This window comes from Podarcis liolepis, assembly GCF_965112155.1.
Source record: "Podarcis liolepis genome assembly, chromosome: 1".
Lineage (NCBI taxonomy): Eukaryota > Metazoa > Chordata > Lepidosauria > Squamata > Lacertidae > Podarcis > Podarcis liolepis.
Window position 1 is genome coordinate 114,067,105 of NC_139554.1, and position 15,322 is coordinate 114,082,426.

The window sequence follows — 15,322 nt, forward strand, 5'->3', positions numbered from 1 at the left end:
CACATAAGAGAAGATAGTAAGAGATGTATAAAATTTGTACACTCATGAGGCAGTTACAGATAGGTAGCCGTGTTGGTCTGCCATAGTCAAAATAAAAAAATCCCTTCCAGTAGCACCTTAAAGACCAACTAAGTTAGTTCTTGGTATGAGCTTTCGTGTGCATGCACGTGTATCTGAAGAAGTGTGCATGCACACGAAAGCTCATACCAAGAACTAACTTAGTTGGTCTTTAAGGTGCTACTGGAAGGAATTTTTTTATTTTGACTCATGAGGCAGTGAGAGTGCCAACCTGGATGGCTTTAAAAGAGGTTGACAAATTATCCGCCGCCGCCACCGCCATGTCCTCCAGCATATGGAGAAAGTAAAGTGTGTCATCTGTGTGGAAATAGCTATGTACAAGCTAGGTACTGTATTACTGATGAAATGCACAACTCTTGGACAACTTAAATGCCAGTTAGTTCTCCCCCACCGTGTTTATATCAAAAACCAAACAGCACTAGAGTCAAGAAAGAATCCAGGGCTCAGTGGGAGTGCTATATTCAGATCTAAAGAGAATCAGGTGTTTAATCCCTTCTATTTTTACAAATGCATTGGTAGATAAATATGTAGCAGAAATTCTAGACAACCCCAGCAGTGCCAATTTTAACGTGCGGTTTTAAACACAGTGGCAGATACTGCCACCTAATGGCTAGATCTCAATGATAATAGTATTGCATACGTACATCAGATATGTAATTGACTCGTTTATTCCAAAATTATATAGCTTTGTTACAAAAAATATTGTCAAATACATCAAAAGGCACCAAATAACAGCAAGTCTAACATTTAAAAAATACTGAACTTGCTCTGTATTAATGATAAATATGGACTAAATGGGAGACAGATGTAATTGGGGGTGACATTGGCAAATTTTAATGGAAACATTTACGGTATGTCATACTAAGATTCAATTCAGTTTTTATTTCTCTGTTTAACCAGAGCAAAGACAAACATGTTTGTAATCTGATATTTCAATTAAATATTTATGCCATTAATAAATAATTCATATCTTTTCATTACTGTCTTACTGTGGTGTAGTTAAGGTGAAACACATTCTTGCCTTTAGACAAAAGCCAGTGTTTCCAAATTACTCCTACAAATAGTTACTTCTAAACATAATTTACACATTTTTTAGATTTATTACAAAATGCTATTGTGAATTTTTTAACTTGGATGTGTATCTCTTAGCTATGTTACACGATGCAGTTAGAAAGAACTAACCAATAACAGAGCATATGTGGGAAGCCATTATATCAAGTTCTATTTTGCATTCCTTTAAAAACACGGAAGGAGAAAAAAGCATTTGTGGCTCCATATTTCGCAATCAAAATGCACGAGAAATTCCATGGCACAATCACACCTAAATATATGCATAGGGTTTAATCCAGGCCAAGTCGGTTGTACTTAGGTCTTCCTGACCTCAAAGTGGAAAAGTCAGGTGTGACTTAATTTCAGAGGATACTAAGTGCAAGCAACAATCTGGATCCAACCAACATGCATTTCCAAAAATTTTCATTTCACTCTCTTGTGCCAGAGGTCAAAACAAGGCACAGCATGTAGCCGTACAAACTTTTGTCCATTAAAAGAACACTCAAGACAACCATAGACAGTTTCTCTTCTGGAGCTTCCCATTCCACACAACGAACAAGGACCTTTGGGGATGTGATTGTTAAGCAAATTCACTCGTATATGGGCCCCTTCTCGGAAATAGTTCGTGGAGACATCCGTCATGCTTGCAGCTTTTTCATAGTAGTCTGTGAAAAGGTCATCTAAGTAATTGTCTGAGTGAGCAATGATATCCATTACCCTTTTGTCTGAAGGGGGAAAAAGCACACACAGACACAAAGAAGAAAGATTGCTAAATCCAATAGCACATTATCTGGTCAACCACTGACAAAAATACAAACTCTTCTTTCAGCCCAGAGTGGGGGGATTCCATAACTGAGTCCTGTAAGCAGAAGCAAGGAGTTTCACTTGCATAATAGGGCTTTCCCTCCCTCCCCCCCATTCCGCCAAAATTGGCTCTGATGTGGAGGGGAAGAACCCCACCCTTACAGTGATGTGTGCGTTCCAACTGGCAAGCTGAAATGTCCTGATGGAATGATTGCCTTAGCATGACATTGAATTCCTCCCATAATCTACAGTCATTGTTAAATCCTGACAAGTTCATAAATAGAATAGCATAATTTTACCTATAGAAAAAATGTGTGTGTCATATTATTGCTGTACATCATGAAAGGTCTTTAAAGCGTAATAAGTATAATCTTACTGTACAACTGAAACAATTAAAAATTAAATTTTTAAATTAAGCAAATTCGTTATTATGGCAATTATAATTAAAAATAAAAAATATAATTTAAAAGATAATTAAAAATTGATGCACTCTGCATATTTTGAAATCTCTGCAATTATTTTAAGTGTGTGTGTGTGCAAAATACTTCTCAGTGCAGCTATAAGCATGAACTTCAGCACCAACCATAATATGAAATACTATTAAATACATTACCAATCAAATTAATTAATGTAATGCACATAAATATCAAACCTCATACTTCGATAAAACAGATTCCTTAATTTAATTAGTGAAAATGTTCTTGATGGCTCTCTTTCAAATCCTCCTTTTGATTCTGGAGTGACACAGAGCTCTGGAAAAAAAATACATATATTTTAAGTATTCAGAAAGTATTAATGAAAATTAGTTTTTTAATTTTATAGAAAAGTTATATTAAATAAGGCAAAACTACAACACAAAACTGAACACAAACCAGCTGATTCAGCAAGGGTGATTTTTTTTTAGGTGGAAGCAAACTTCCAGGTACAGAATCATTTGCATCCATTACCATCCAAATTCAGATGCAAATCTAATACAATATCCATCACCCTGCATGGTATGGATGAGGCTCTGATTTCCATCTGTCTTGCAATGCACATGTGAATGTCTGTCCCACTACTGTCCCTGGATTTGAATCTACTGGTAGATGTTACTGTGTGTGCCCTTGCAGATGTGTATACCTGTAAGGTATGGATGCAAGCCCTGAAGTGAATGAGATTGCTAACCACAAGCACACTAAAGCATGGATATAATGTTTATAGTATTCCAGACTAAACATTCCCAATCTCAGAACAAGAAGAATGTAAAATAGTAATCGCACTAACAATTGAAAAACAGACTACTTACCAAAATTACCATCCAAGTGAATATAAAGCTCAAACACACTAAATGCAATAGTTGTATGAGCAGGAAAGACAATAGCTTTGTCACGTCCTTTGTAATTATAGTCATCAATAATATGAAACTATTTTTAAAAAGAAAGATACAGTGTTAACATCTGTATTGAAAATTTTTTGAATAAAAATGCAGATTAAGCTAAATAAGTATTGGAAATATAACACATAATATGACTCTTTTTTAACCTTAATGTCAAAGCCAGCCAGTGGAAGGCTAGTACTTCACTATGGTAGAGATGAGGATGATGATGTTCTAATGAAATTAGAACAATTTCCCAGTTGCAAAAGATGCCCTTCAAAACTGAGAAGCAAATCAGGAAAAGAGGATGTCTGTGCACAAAATGAATTATAGTGCTTACAAAACTCCCACATTATCTCAGTGTATGAGTAGGGTGGCCACTTGTGCACCGATAAAAAGAGGGCACAGGTTTGCATATGCTAATTTATATGTAAAATGCAAATTTGGAAATAAATTCTATAACTTAAATAGAAATACAATGCATCTCACCATAAGTAGGGAAGACTGTGACCAGGTAACTTGTGTGCCTGCTCAGCCTGGTGTCCAGAAGCTAACTTCCCCTGTTCTCTCTTCTTTAGGTTGTTTATCTTCAAACTGGACTTGGACCAGACAACCCTTCAAATAGAGGACTGTAAAGTAGGAAGCACACATGGCCACCCTATGGAACAGGCAGGTTCATGGGGGAACTGCCCTGTCCACCACTGATGTAAGGACGACAGCCCAAAAAGGTGGCGGTGGGGTCAGTCTATGTGTGCATCAGAACCGCCTCACCCAGATTGGGGTGTATATCTTTAATTGGACAAGCTTCTATTTAATCTTTGGGTTAAAGATAACTTTTTCAGCCAGAAGAGAATGATCTATGTTACAAACAAATCATGTGACCACCAAGACAGATTCTGCATAACTTATTTTTTGGTTTTGCATTACTCAAATTAGAATTATTTTATTTGGGCCTTTGCTTTTTTGATGTTTAAATCTCTTAAAGATCCTCAACTTTTGGTGATAATATGATTTCTACACATAGGCAACAAACCTGTATAGAGTTAGGTGTTCTTAAACCGGCTGATAAGCATTTCACTATTCATAATTATTTAGTTAGTTAGTTATAAATTTATTTATGAGCTGTCTTTTGGCCCCAAAAGGACCCCCAAGGTAAATTACCATTTAAAAAGTTTATTGTATCTATCTATCTATCTATCTATCTATCTATCTATCTTTAAAGTTAAAAACATGCTTTAAAAGCATGTTTAACATGGTTAAACATGCTCACTTACCCTCATTGTATCACCTCTCATGCCAGCATGCACGGACAGTGAACATTGCCGTGTCGTTCGAATACTCTCCATGACCACACAAAGAACCGTCCTCTTACTTTCTCGTGACTGACGAACAAGGCAGTGCTCAAAATTCATTTTTCTGCAATAAAGGGAGACATAATCCACATAGTTTCATATTTCTCCTATTTATGGCACCTAAAACCTAGAACCCATATAGCACCCACATTTTAGTGCTCATTTGTCAAGTGCAGCTTAAACAGTCAAATAATGGAAACTATAATACCAACCTACTGGTAAGTTCTCTGAGTAATGTTGGTACCTCAACCTCATGTTTAGTTACAATGCCAAAGGAAGCCTTCACTGCAAGAGAATCTGATCCAGTGATGTTGACCCCAGCGGAGTTCATAATAGGATTTCCTCGTCTACCGTTGAGCGCTACATCTGATTTATCTTCATAATTCAGTAACTGGTAGGATGAAATACCTAAGGGAAATAGGCAGCTTATTGAAGTCTGGAATTAAGTTCCTATATAATATTAATCTGAAACATGGTTTATAGAAACTGCACACCCATCAGATAATAAAACATTATAATGTGTTCAGATTCTCATCTCTTACAGCCTGAGCCTACCCATATGTACTCAACCAGTAAGTGTTCAGTGAAGAGAGAACTATTCCCAGATATGTGTGTGTGAGGGTTTGATTAGCTGCTTGTGCGTGAAAACGTGCTCCCTCAGAGTTTGTGCGACCCCACAAACCTCCGTGTGTGACGGAGCTCCTCAGACATGTCTGCTCTAGTCACTAGTAGAGTCCGACAGTGGCTGTCTGCGGAAGCGTTTCCAGCAAAGAAGTTCCTTAACGGAAACGCGTCTCCTGGACTCACGGCGTGACAGTTTCCTGCGAGGTGTGGGTCTGCCTATGGGAGACTCCGATACCTCCCCACTGTTCTCGCTGGAAGCCTCCCTGAGCCCTCCCTCCTGCTCGCATTCCCTCAGAGACCCACTCCTCCCCCTGCTGGTCCCTGCTTCAGCAGTTGAGTCTCTTTCATCCTGCCTGAGTCCCTCCACCACCTGATGCTCTGATGGCAGTTCCCTGACATCCACCTCCCCTCCAGGGCCCCCCTCACCCCCTCCCAATTCCTCCCCCCTGGGAGGTGAAGGGCTAAAACCCCGAAACGAATCTTCCTCATCTTCTGACGTCTCGAACAATTCTCTCCATCGATCGTCGTCCTGGCCAGCTGAATCCTCTTCCTCTTCAGAATCTGGGAACCCCTCCAACTCCTCTTCCTCGTCGGTGGTGGCAAAGTATTCCCTTCGGAACCTCGCTACCGGCTGAGGTTTACGTGGGAACCTCTGATGAAAAGTCTCTATTAAAACCTCGTCATTGACATCCTCTGCCCTAACCCAGGTGTTTTCCGACTCCGGTTCCCCTTCCCACATTACCAAATACTCTACTTGATCTCCCTTCCACCTGGAATCGAGGATCTCCGCTACATGGTAGCTGTGTTCCTTCTCCTCCATTGCTGGTCCCCTAGTGACCCTCCCCTCACTGTCTCCTCTATACGGTGACAGCAACGACCTGTGAAAAACTGGGTGCAGCTTCATGTGGTTCGGTAACCGGAGCCTGAAAGCCACTGGATTGACCTGCTGTATGACTTCAAACGGACCCAGCCTTTTGGGTCTTAATTTCTTACAACCTCCTTTGAATGGCAACCCTTGGGTTGACAGCCACACCTGGTCCCCCACCCTGATGCTTTCACCTTCCCTTCTGTTTTTGTCTGCCTGCCTCTTATATTCCTCCTTAGCCCTGTTTAAATTGAGTTGGAGCTGGCGATGGATCGCTTCCATTTCTTCCACGAACTGTTCTGCAGCTGGAACGCTCCAGTTCTCCCCCTCCCCCCCTGGGAAGGCTCTGGGATGGCACCCGTGATTAGCCAAAAAGGGGCTCATCCCCGTGGACACGTTCTCTGCATTGTTGTAGGCAAATTCTGCCAACGCCAACTTCTCCACCCAATCATTCTCTCTGTCATTAACATAACACCTCAAATATTGTTGGAGAACCCCATTTGCTCTTTCCGCCTGCCCGTTGGTTTCAGGATGACGGGCCGTCGAGAAATTAACCTCTACATGCAGTAAGCTCATGAGCTTCCTCCAGAACCTGGAAGTAAATTGTTTCCCTCGGTCTGAAACCACCCTCAAGGGGGCGCCATGCAACCTAAACACATTCTCTACAAACAATTTGGCGGTTTCTTCTGCTGTAACCGCATGTGAGCAGGCTATGAAGTGGGCCATTTTAGTTAACAGGTCTACTACAACCATGATGGCTGTTTTCCCTCTAGACCTTGGCAGATCAGTCATGAAATCTATTGCCACTGCTTCCCACGGTCTCTCAGGTGTGGGCAGTGGTTCTAATAAACCAGCCGGCGCCCGCCTCTCCCCCTTGGCTCTTTGGCATTGTTCACACCCTCTCACATACTCCCGCACATCTTCCCTGACCTTGGGCCACCAAAATTCCCTGGTAACCAGCCACATGGTTTTGTGTTGCCCAAAGTGCCCTGCTGTGGGGCTATCGTGCAGCTGCTTGAGTACCTTCTCCCTCAATTCCCCTTCAGGTATATATAACGCTCCCTTATAATACAATGCCCCATTTCTCTCCTCAAAACCACCGGATTTGTCTTCCTCCCCTCTGAGATCCCTGAGTTTCCCCTGGGCGTATGCATCCTGCACCGTACCCTCTATCAATTCCCTTTGCCCCACCAAAGTCGCCCCACACACCCAGCGGTCCTCTGGAATGATATGGGTTTCTTCGGGTGCTCCCTCCCCCTCCAAATATTCAGGTTTGCGTGAGAGAGCGTCCGCCCTAACATTCTCTGGGCCTGGCACATAACAAATCTCAAAGTTAAATTTGGAGAACTCTTGGGCCCATCTCAACTGCCTTTGGTTGAGCACTCGCGCCGTTCTCCAGTACTCTAGATTTTTATGGTCCGTGCACACTTGCACTTTATGTTGTGCACCAACTAGCAGATGCCTCCATCTCCGGAACGCCTCATGAATAGCAAGCAGTTCTCGGTCGTACACCGTGTAGTTCCTCTCGGATTTGTTCAGCTTCCGCGAGAAGAAGGCACACGGACGCCACTCTGACTCCTCCTTCCCCGGCTGCAGAAGAAGCACCGCCCCTATGGCTCTGTCAGATGCGTCTGTTTCAACCCTTAGCTTCTTTCGTAAATCCACATGCAGAAGTTGTTCTTCAGAGGCGAAGGCCCTTTTCAGTTCCTCAAACGCTCGCTCCGCCTCCGCCGTCCATACAAACTTCTTTTTACTGCTGAGACAGTCAGTGATGGGCGCCGTCAGATGGGCGAAGTTGCGGATGAACTTACGATAAAAGTTTCCAAACCCTAGGAACCTCTGCACATCCTTCTTGGTTTTGGGTGTTTTCCATTCCAGCACTGCCTGTACCTTGCCGGGATCCATGGCCAATCCCTTGTCTGACAGGCGGTACCCCAGGAATTCCACCTCCTTGGTATGGAACCGACACTTCTCCAGTTTGACCCACAGCCTGTTGGCTTGCAGTCTGCTCAACACTTCTCTGACGTCTCTCACATGTTGCTCCTCATTCTCAGAATACACCAACACATCATCTAGAAAGGCAACGCAATTCTTGTAGAGCAAAGGGCCCAGCACGTGGTTCATAAAAGATTGAAAACACGCGGAGCCTGCTTGTAATCCAAATGGCATAACGAGGTATTCAAACGCCCCCAAAGGGGTAAACATGGTGGTTTTCCATTCATCCCCTTTCCTTATGCGTATCAGGTTGTACGCCCCCCTTAGATCCAGCTTTGTGAAAATCTTTCCCTTCCTCACCCTGGTCAAAATATCATCAATTCTGGGCATAGGGAACGCCACCGGTTCAGTCACTGCATTCAGCCGCCTAAAATCACATACAAGTCTCGGCTTGTCCGCATTTTTTTTGTCCACAAAGAACACTGGGCTCCCCCCTGCTGCTTTGGACTCTCTGATGAAGCCTCTCTTCAGGTTCTTGTCAATGAACCCTCGCAACTCCTGCATTTCCCTGTCTGACATGGCATACAACTTGCCCACGGGAAGCTGTGCTCCTGGGAGTAAATTGATCTGACAATCAAAGGGTCTATGAGGTGGTAGTTGGTCAGCTTCCTTCTCGCTGAACACGTCGCTGAGATCTGCATACTGTGGTGGTACCTTCACCTTCCCCATTACTTCAGTCCCTGCTAGGGTGGCTTGGGCCCCTGCTGAACCCTTCTCCCCTTTGCAGTGTTCTAGGCAATGTGCTGAACCAAAGGACACCACTCTTTGATGCCAGCCAACCAGCGGATCATGTAGAGCTAGCCAGCTCATTCCCAAAATAATGGGAGCGCCTCCCAGGGTGGCCACATTAAACGCTATCAGTTCTGTGTGCCTTGCCACCCTCATTATCATTGGGACAGTCTGCAAGCGGACTCCTCCTCCCAACAACTCCCTGCCATCAATCGTGGTCACCTGCAGGGGGTTGCTTAAAGGGATGGTCTGTATCTGGTGTTCAGCAGCAAACTCCTTGCTCATAAAATTGCAGGAGCTGCCTGAGTCCAATAGCGCCTTTATTTTTAGGGGGTGCCCATTCTGCAGCTCTAGGGACACTTCAATCACTAGAGCAGGTCGAGGAGCTTCTGGCACGGGCACTTTCACTGCTCTTTGGCCTGGCTGCAGTGCCCCAATTGTGGCAACCAGGCGTTGGCTTTTACCTGCTCCGCTCCCCCTTCTTCTCCCCCCTCAACAGCTCCCACCATCCCTTGCCATTCCTTCCTCTGGGGGCAGACTCTGGCAAAGTGGCCTGGCTGTTGGCAGAGATAGCATTTCCGGGGGCCCTTTCCCTCCTTCTTAGCTCCCTCGCTGGTTTTTGAAAATGCGCGCGCGCGCGCTGTTCCGATTTCCATCGGCTCTGCCGGCGGGAAAGCTGGCTCAGGAATGTCTGGAATGCGGAACTCCTTCCAACGTTCCCCTCTCCCTTCCCGCCTCTCCAAGGCTCTTGCCTCCTGCCGCGCTCCTATGGTCAGCGCAGATTTGGTCAGCTGATCCATAGACTCCGCCCTGGGGCTCCGTGCCAGCTCGTCTTTCACCCCCGAAGAAAGACCTTCTTCAAATAGCATTTGAACGGGTGCCGCCGATAAATCCCAACTCAGTCTGTGAATCAGCATGGTAAACTCAGTCCAATATTCACGGACAGATCGACTTCCCTGCTTACAAGCCATTAGCTGTCTGCGCACCACCCCTTCCTCAATATCGCTGGAAAACATGATATCCATTGCACGAAAGAACTTCATTGTGTCCTTTAGTATGTCATTGTGCGTTGCCATTAGGGGTCGAACCCAGTCTCTAGCCCCTTTCTCAAGATGCCCAATTACAAAAGCAACTCGCGATTCCTCATCAGGGAACTCATCGAACTGCACATTAAGGGCATATTGCATCTCTGTCCTAAAAGCATGGTAGTCCTTGGGGTCCCCCCCAAATTTTTGCACCAATCCTGGTACCTTTCTGGGGAATTGCGTGGCTCTCCCCTTCTTGTCTGCATCCTGAGCCCTTCTCTCCTCCAACCTCGCCGTCTGCAGGGCCAGTTGAACCTCCAACGCTCGGTATCTATCTTCCAAGCTTGGACCAGCTCCAGCCCCTGCTCCTCCGGTTCCGGTTGGTTCGCTCATGATGCCTTCTCTTGCACAGGCAGCGTACAAAGACTGTCGGACTGCTGTGAGGGTTTGATTAGCTGCTTGTGCGTGAAAACGTGCTCCCTCAGAGTTTGTGCGACCCCACAAACCTCCGTGTGTGACGGAGCTCCTCAGACATGTCTGCTCTAGTCACTAGTAGAGTCCGACAGTGGCTGTCTGCGGAAGCGTTTCCAGCAAAGAAGTTCCTTAACGGAAACGCGTCTCCTGGACTCACGGCGTGACAGTTTCCTGCGAGGTGTGGGTCTGCCTATGGGAGACTCCGATACCTCCCCACTGTTCTCGCTGGAAGCCTCCCTGAGCCCTCCCTCCTGCTCGCATTCCCTCAGAGACCCACTCCTCCCCCTGCTGGTCCCTGCTTCAGCAGTTGAGTCTCTTTCATCCTGCCTGAGTCCCTCCACCACCTGATGCTCTGATGGCAGTTCCCTGACAGTGTGCATAGGATTGCAGCCTTAATTACTTTGTGTATTACTTCTTGTAAAATTCCTTTGCTTGTTGTACTTAACAAGAGTAAGAAATAAGTAGGTATGCTAATATGATCAAGCTGCCAAGCCAACGGCTCAGAACAAGCATCTGTTAAAAATATTAACAATGATTGTCTCAGATCAAAGGATTTTTAAAATCCTCATCTCTTTTCCACTTAAAAGCCATCTGAAAACACTTGAAGAGATGTTCAGATTATCATGCATGGACACCAGCAAATTTCAAGGAAGGATTCCATAGTTGGGAGCCAGCTATCTTAGTATATCTCTTGCAAAGTTTATCCCACTTGTATTCATTGGCAAATATTATTATTTAGAATTCTCAGTTGAGATATAAACATTTTGACAAAACTTAGATAAAGTTTGTGAGTCTAGGCCCCACCCCCGCTTGGTGATAAAATAAGACACATGGACACAAGTATTTTAGGTTAATGGGCTAAAAAAGGCCACAACTTTATTGGTTACAAAATGTGAGTGGTATTGGCTTAGGCACTGGATCCGAACAGACTATACTTGACTCCTGCCCACTCTGCAAGGAGTCACACAAGGGTTAACAACCTGTAGGGGGAACTTGTTGATGCGGATCAACTAGAAGCTTTCCCCTAGAGTCACCGGGGGTCGTGCCATGGCCCTAGCCACCACCTGGGTATCAGATAGGAACCACAACCACCAGATTCCTTTAATGGAATACCCTTCAAGGGGAGGGGTAGGTGATGGCCACAACCTCCCCTCCAACACACAACACATTTTCCAATGCCTAACCGCCAAACCTTACAAAGTTGTGACAATTTGCTACGAGGTAGGCAAAAAAACAAGTGGCTGGTGTCAATCTGCCAAGTGGAAAAAAATCCTACCAGGCCCCTTGGACAACCAAGGCGAAGTCCATAGCAAGGTCAGGAGGGAGGGCGGGCAGGTGATCCGAGGAGGCCTGGAACAACAAGGGAGAGTCTGTGTGCCTGCGGCTGTTTTCAAATGTGTCTAAACTACTCCCCCCGCCAGATGGGTTGGCTGGCTGACTGGGGGGCATGACAAGGGCCCAAGACTCAGTGTGGCAGGGGGGCTTGGCCATGCCCCCCTGTGAGCGCAGGAAGTGATTCCTGCTCACAACCCCTCCCCTCTGGGAAGAAGAGAGGCTTTCCAGAACAAACATGGAAACAAGGGATAACATTTTAAAATTACTTGAATGCAGACCAAGTGACCAACCCAAAACCATGCCTGACTCCTCTGGTAGGCTTAAAATATTACTATTCAAATATCCTACAAAGGGTACTGTTTTCTGCTATTACCTCTCTTTTCCTGGAATACAGAAAGAAAGAGAATCTGTCATTTAAAATATAGGTGAAGGGTTGCATTTGTGATGTCCATCCCATTACTATTATGTTCATATTCAAAACATGTAATCTGCAGTGGTAGAAAATATTAATTGCTACTCATTTTACTTTGAAGAGCATTGAGCTGTTGACAACAGACATGGAAAGCAACTGAGCTGCCTTCCGTAGAACAATTACCCTAAAATAGCATCACTTCATTAATTATGTAATAACTTAAATTGTGTATAATCTCAGAATACCACTGACATTTAGAGCTAAAATAATTTGGTTTGGATCCTGTTTAAATCAGTCACATTTAGGTTCTATTGAAATCAGGTGCAATCTTTTACACACTTACATACACATCCCACATCAATGGGGTTAGCTTTTGGGTAGAAATGTATAGGATTGCACTGTAAATTGTCTATCTTTCACTGTCAGAAATTGCTTTCGCTATTTGTTTTTGTTAAAGGGCAATGTCTCCCTTAGTTTCTTGTCTGTTATGTAGGATGGCATATAACCTGCAGGATGCTCTTCTAAAAGACTGTGAGCAGCATTATACTCAAGATGTTCCCTGTGCCTACAAGGACCTAGAGAATAGATTTTAGAGAACCTCAGGCATCCCACTGCACTGCCATATTACTTCAAATTAAATAACAGCTCTAGGGAGCTACATATCACGTGTACAAAAAAGTTGTGAACAGACGTGGAAATGGTATTGTCATGCAGTGATCTCACTCCTCTGTAACAGTGGATAGCTGGTATTGCATGCTATACAGTATTGGGATATTAATGCTGCAATTCTAAGCACACTTACTAGGAAGTCCTACTGAACTCAATGTGATTGGTAAATAAACAACTTTAGATCACACTGCATGTAAGTGACAGATGTTATATAACACAGAACGATTACACCAAAAATATAAAGCAAATTTGTAATGAATGCTGAAAAGTACTCAATACATTATCAGTGAAACCTCCTAAAATGTCTTCTTCAGTCTTTTACTAAATGCAAACATTAAATGCTTTTTCACAAGATGCTAGTTTATATTGTAGACATACTGTTTGATTCCTCTAAAACAGCATAAGCAGCAAAATCCATATTGTTTTGCATTTCCCCTGTTCAGTTATGTCTCTGAAAATTAGCAGATCATATTTTTATAAGCTTTCAAGAAGTTTAAAAAACAAACTTACCAGCTGAAATTTCTTTCTCTCCTTGAAGAATGTCTTTTAGGCTGAATGGCGTTGAAACAAATTTGGATCTTCTTGAAATAAGACAACTTTTCTTCTTAATAACAAGACTGAGGGGTTGATATTTATCAGCTTCACTGAGGCTACGAACAGGTACTAGTCGACCTCCATCGCCAACCTGCTTAACAAAACTTTTGGTAGCAGCAGCAAACATATTACGCAGACACAGTAAAAAAAGAGAACTCTTATCAATTGCAGTTGTCAAACCATACAGCCATATTAAAAACCTTTCAGATTTCTGTATTAAGTAATACAGGACAAACAGCTTCCTTTGCTATTATATTTAACTGGAAGGGAAGCACTAGCATTGTTTTAACCATCCAGCTTCTCCAGGGTATTATTCAAGAATTCTCTTTCATTGTCCTGCCATGTTCAAAACAATGAATAATACATTAACAAAGTAAACTGATACAGCAACATTCAGCTGTATTCGGACAATACCTTTCTGTAGTACCAAATTAGCTTTCACATAACTTAGAAAGACTCCTGTCTTAATTCAGAATTGTTCCCCGCCCCCCTTAATCTTACAACATACAGCTGAGATCTGATTGAATTAATGTGTCTACTCAGGACTGTCTTAAGCATATGCAGCGCTGGGGTGCAAAGATCCGCCCGGCAGCACTCCCCCCCCCCCCGGTTGCCCAGTCCCAGGCGCACAGGAGGGCGGAGCTGGCCAGTCACCTCAGCATCTTGTTGGCTCGGTCGCCCCCAAACTCGCGGTGCAGAGCCGCCCACAGCAGAAGAACCCGCTGTGGCGAACTGACCGATGGACGGGCTCTTCCCAAGACTCAACTCTTGGGCCCCGGACTCTCGGCCTGGCACCCCTGAGAGCCCGGCACCACTCACCCCTACCGCCTAGGGGTAAGACGGCCCTGTGTCTACTATAACCCCAGAGTTACATATTCTTACATACTCTGTGTCTACTATAACCCCAGAGTTACATACTTTTTCTGCTAAAGGTTGTTCAGTCCAAATTGACCTCTGAAGCTCTCCACCAGTTAGTTAATTGGCATGATTTTGAATCTTTGTAGCATTACATTTTAACTCTCTCTATGTCTAGGAGATCATGAAAACCATTTCTTTGGCTGAATTAAGGTGATAACTTGGATTTAATCTCATTAATTGTTATGTTCTTATTTATTTATTCATTCCATGTATATCCTGCCTTTTTCCCTGGGGCAGAAGTGAGAACTGTCCATAGAAAATATTGGTGAAATATGAGGTTTACCATTGCTGTGATTGGGCAGCAGGTGTCCATCTCACCATTGACCCCCACCTCCGTAAGCAAAAATTACATAGAAGTGATACCTGATCCCAGAGACAGGAACAACCTCCAAGGGTATTGTCACTGACAAAATGCATGCATGCCATACTGCCACGTCTGGTTATTAATTTGGTCTTTTATGCTTTATTCTGTTAACTCACCCAATTTTACAAGCACAAAAACTTTAAAATGTAAAAAAAATGTAAATAGCTTGATTTCTTCCTGAAGATAGAACTCTTCCTTGCATCCCGAGTTCGAGTATCTTCGAAGCCCATGACACCTTTGGTAAAGGCTGTTATCCAATTGGAGCGTTCACAGGCAAGCGTTTACCAGTTTTTGGTGTTTATACTACATTGTTTTAGATTTGCCTTGAGACAGTGTTTAAACCTTTTTTGTTGACCAGCTTTCCATTTTTAAGTCCGGAATAGAGTAGTTGCTTTGGAAGACAATAATCAGGCAGCCACACAACATGAACAGTCCAACGAAGTTGATGTTGAAGAATCATATTGCTTCTCAATATACAGTGGTACCTCTGGTTACGTACTTAATTCGTTCCGGAGGTCCGTTCTTAACCTGAAACTGGTCTTAACCTGAAGCACCACTTTAGCCAATGGGGCTTCCCGCTGCTGCCATGCCGCCGCCGTGCGATTTCTGTTCTCATCCTGAAGCAAAGTTCTTAACCCGAGGTACTATTTCTGGGTTAGCGGAGTCTGTAACCTGAAGCG

The 15,322-nt window shown here is 43.9% G+C and overlaps 1 protein-coding gene across 4 annotated transcripts; it reads right to left on the minus strand.

Annotated features, from left to right (window-relative positions):
- Positions 1-730: 730 nt before the first annotated feature.
- PJVK (pejvakin) lies at positions 731-14,882 on the minus strand. Of its 4 annotated transcripts, none has more exons than XM_083497160.1 (7): positions 14,759-14,882; positions 13,277-13,451; positions 4,851-5,046; positions 4,561-4,702; positions 3,218-3,335; positions 2,592-2,684; positions 731-1,853 (listed from the first exon to the last, which is right to left on the minus strand). In XM_083497160.1, exons 3-7 carry the CDS (start codon positions 4,967-4,969, stop codon positions 1,552-1,554), a joined length of 774 nt encoding a protein of 257 aa, XP_083353286.1. In that variant the 5' UTR covers positions 4,970-5,046; positions 13,277-13,451; positions 14,759-14,882; the 3' UTR covers positions 731-1,551. The 4 variants fall into 4 exon arrangements, with proteins under 4 accessions (XP_083353286.1, XP_083353285.1, XP_083353284.1 ...); XM_083497159.1 differs by having other exon boundaries at positions 13,277-13,464; positions 14,759-14,868; XM_083497158.1 differs by lacking the exon at positions 14,759-14,882 and adding an exon at positions 14,642-14,729 and having other exon boundaries at positions 13,277-13,464.
- Positions 14,883-15,322: the final 440 nt, after the last annotated feature.

Bases quoted from the DNA above. Each gene is read 5' to 3' on its own strand.
- PJVK (XM_083497157.1), bottom strand. From the start codon at position 13,487: ATGTTTGCTGCTGCTACCAAAAGTTTTGTTAAGCAGGTTGGCGATGGA. The intron at 2,685-3,217 runs GTAAGTAGTCTG...TTTTTTTTCCAG, and splicing joins TCACTTGGATGGTAATTTTG to AGCTCTGTGTCACTCCAGAA. The intron at 1,854-2,591 runs GTATGAGGTTTG...TTCCCCCTTCAG, and splicing joins AAGGAATCTGTTTTATCGAA to ACAAAAGGGTAATGGATATC.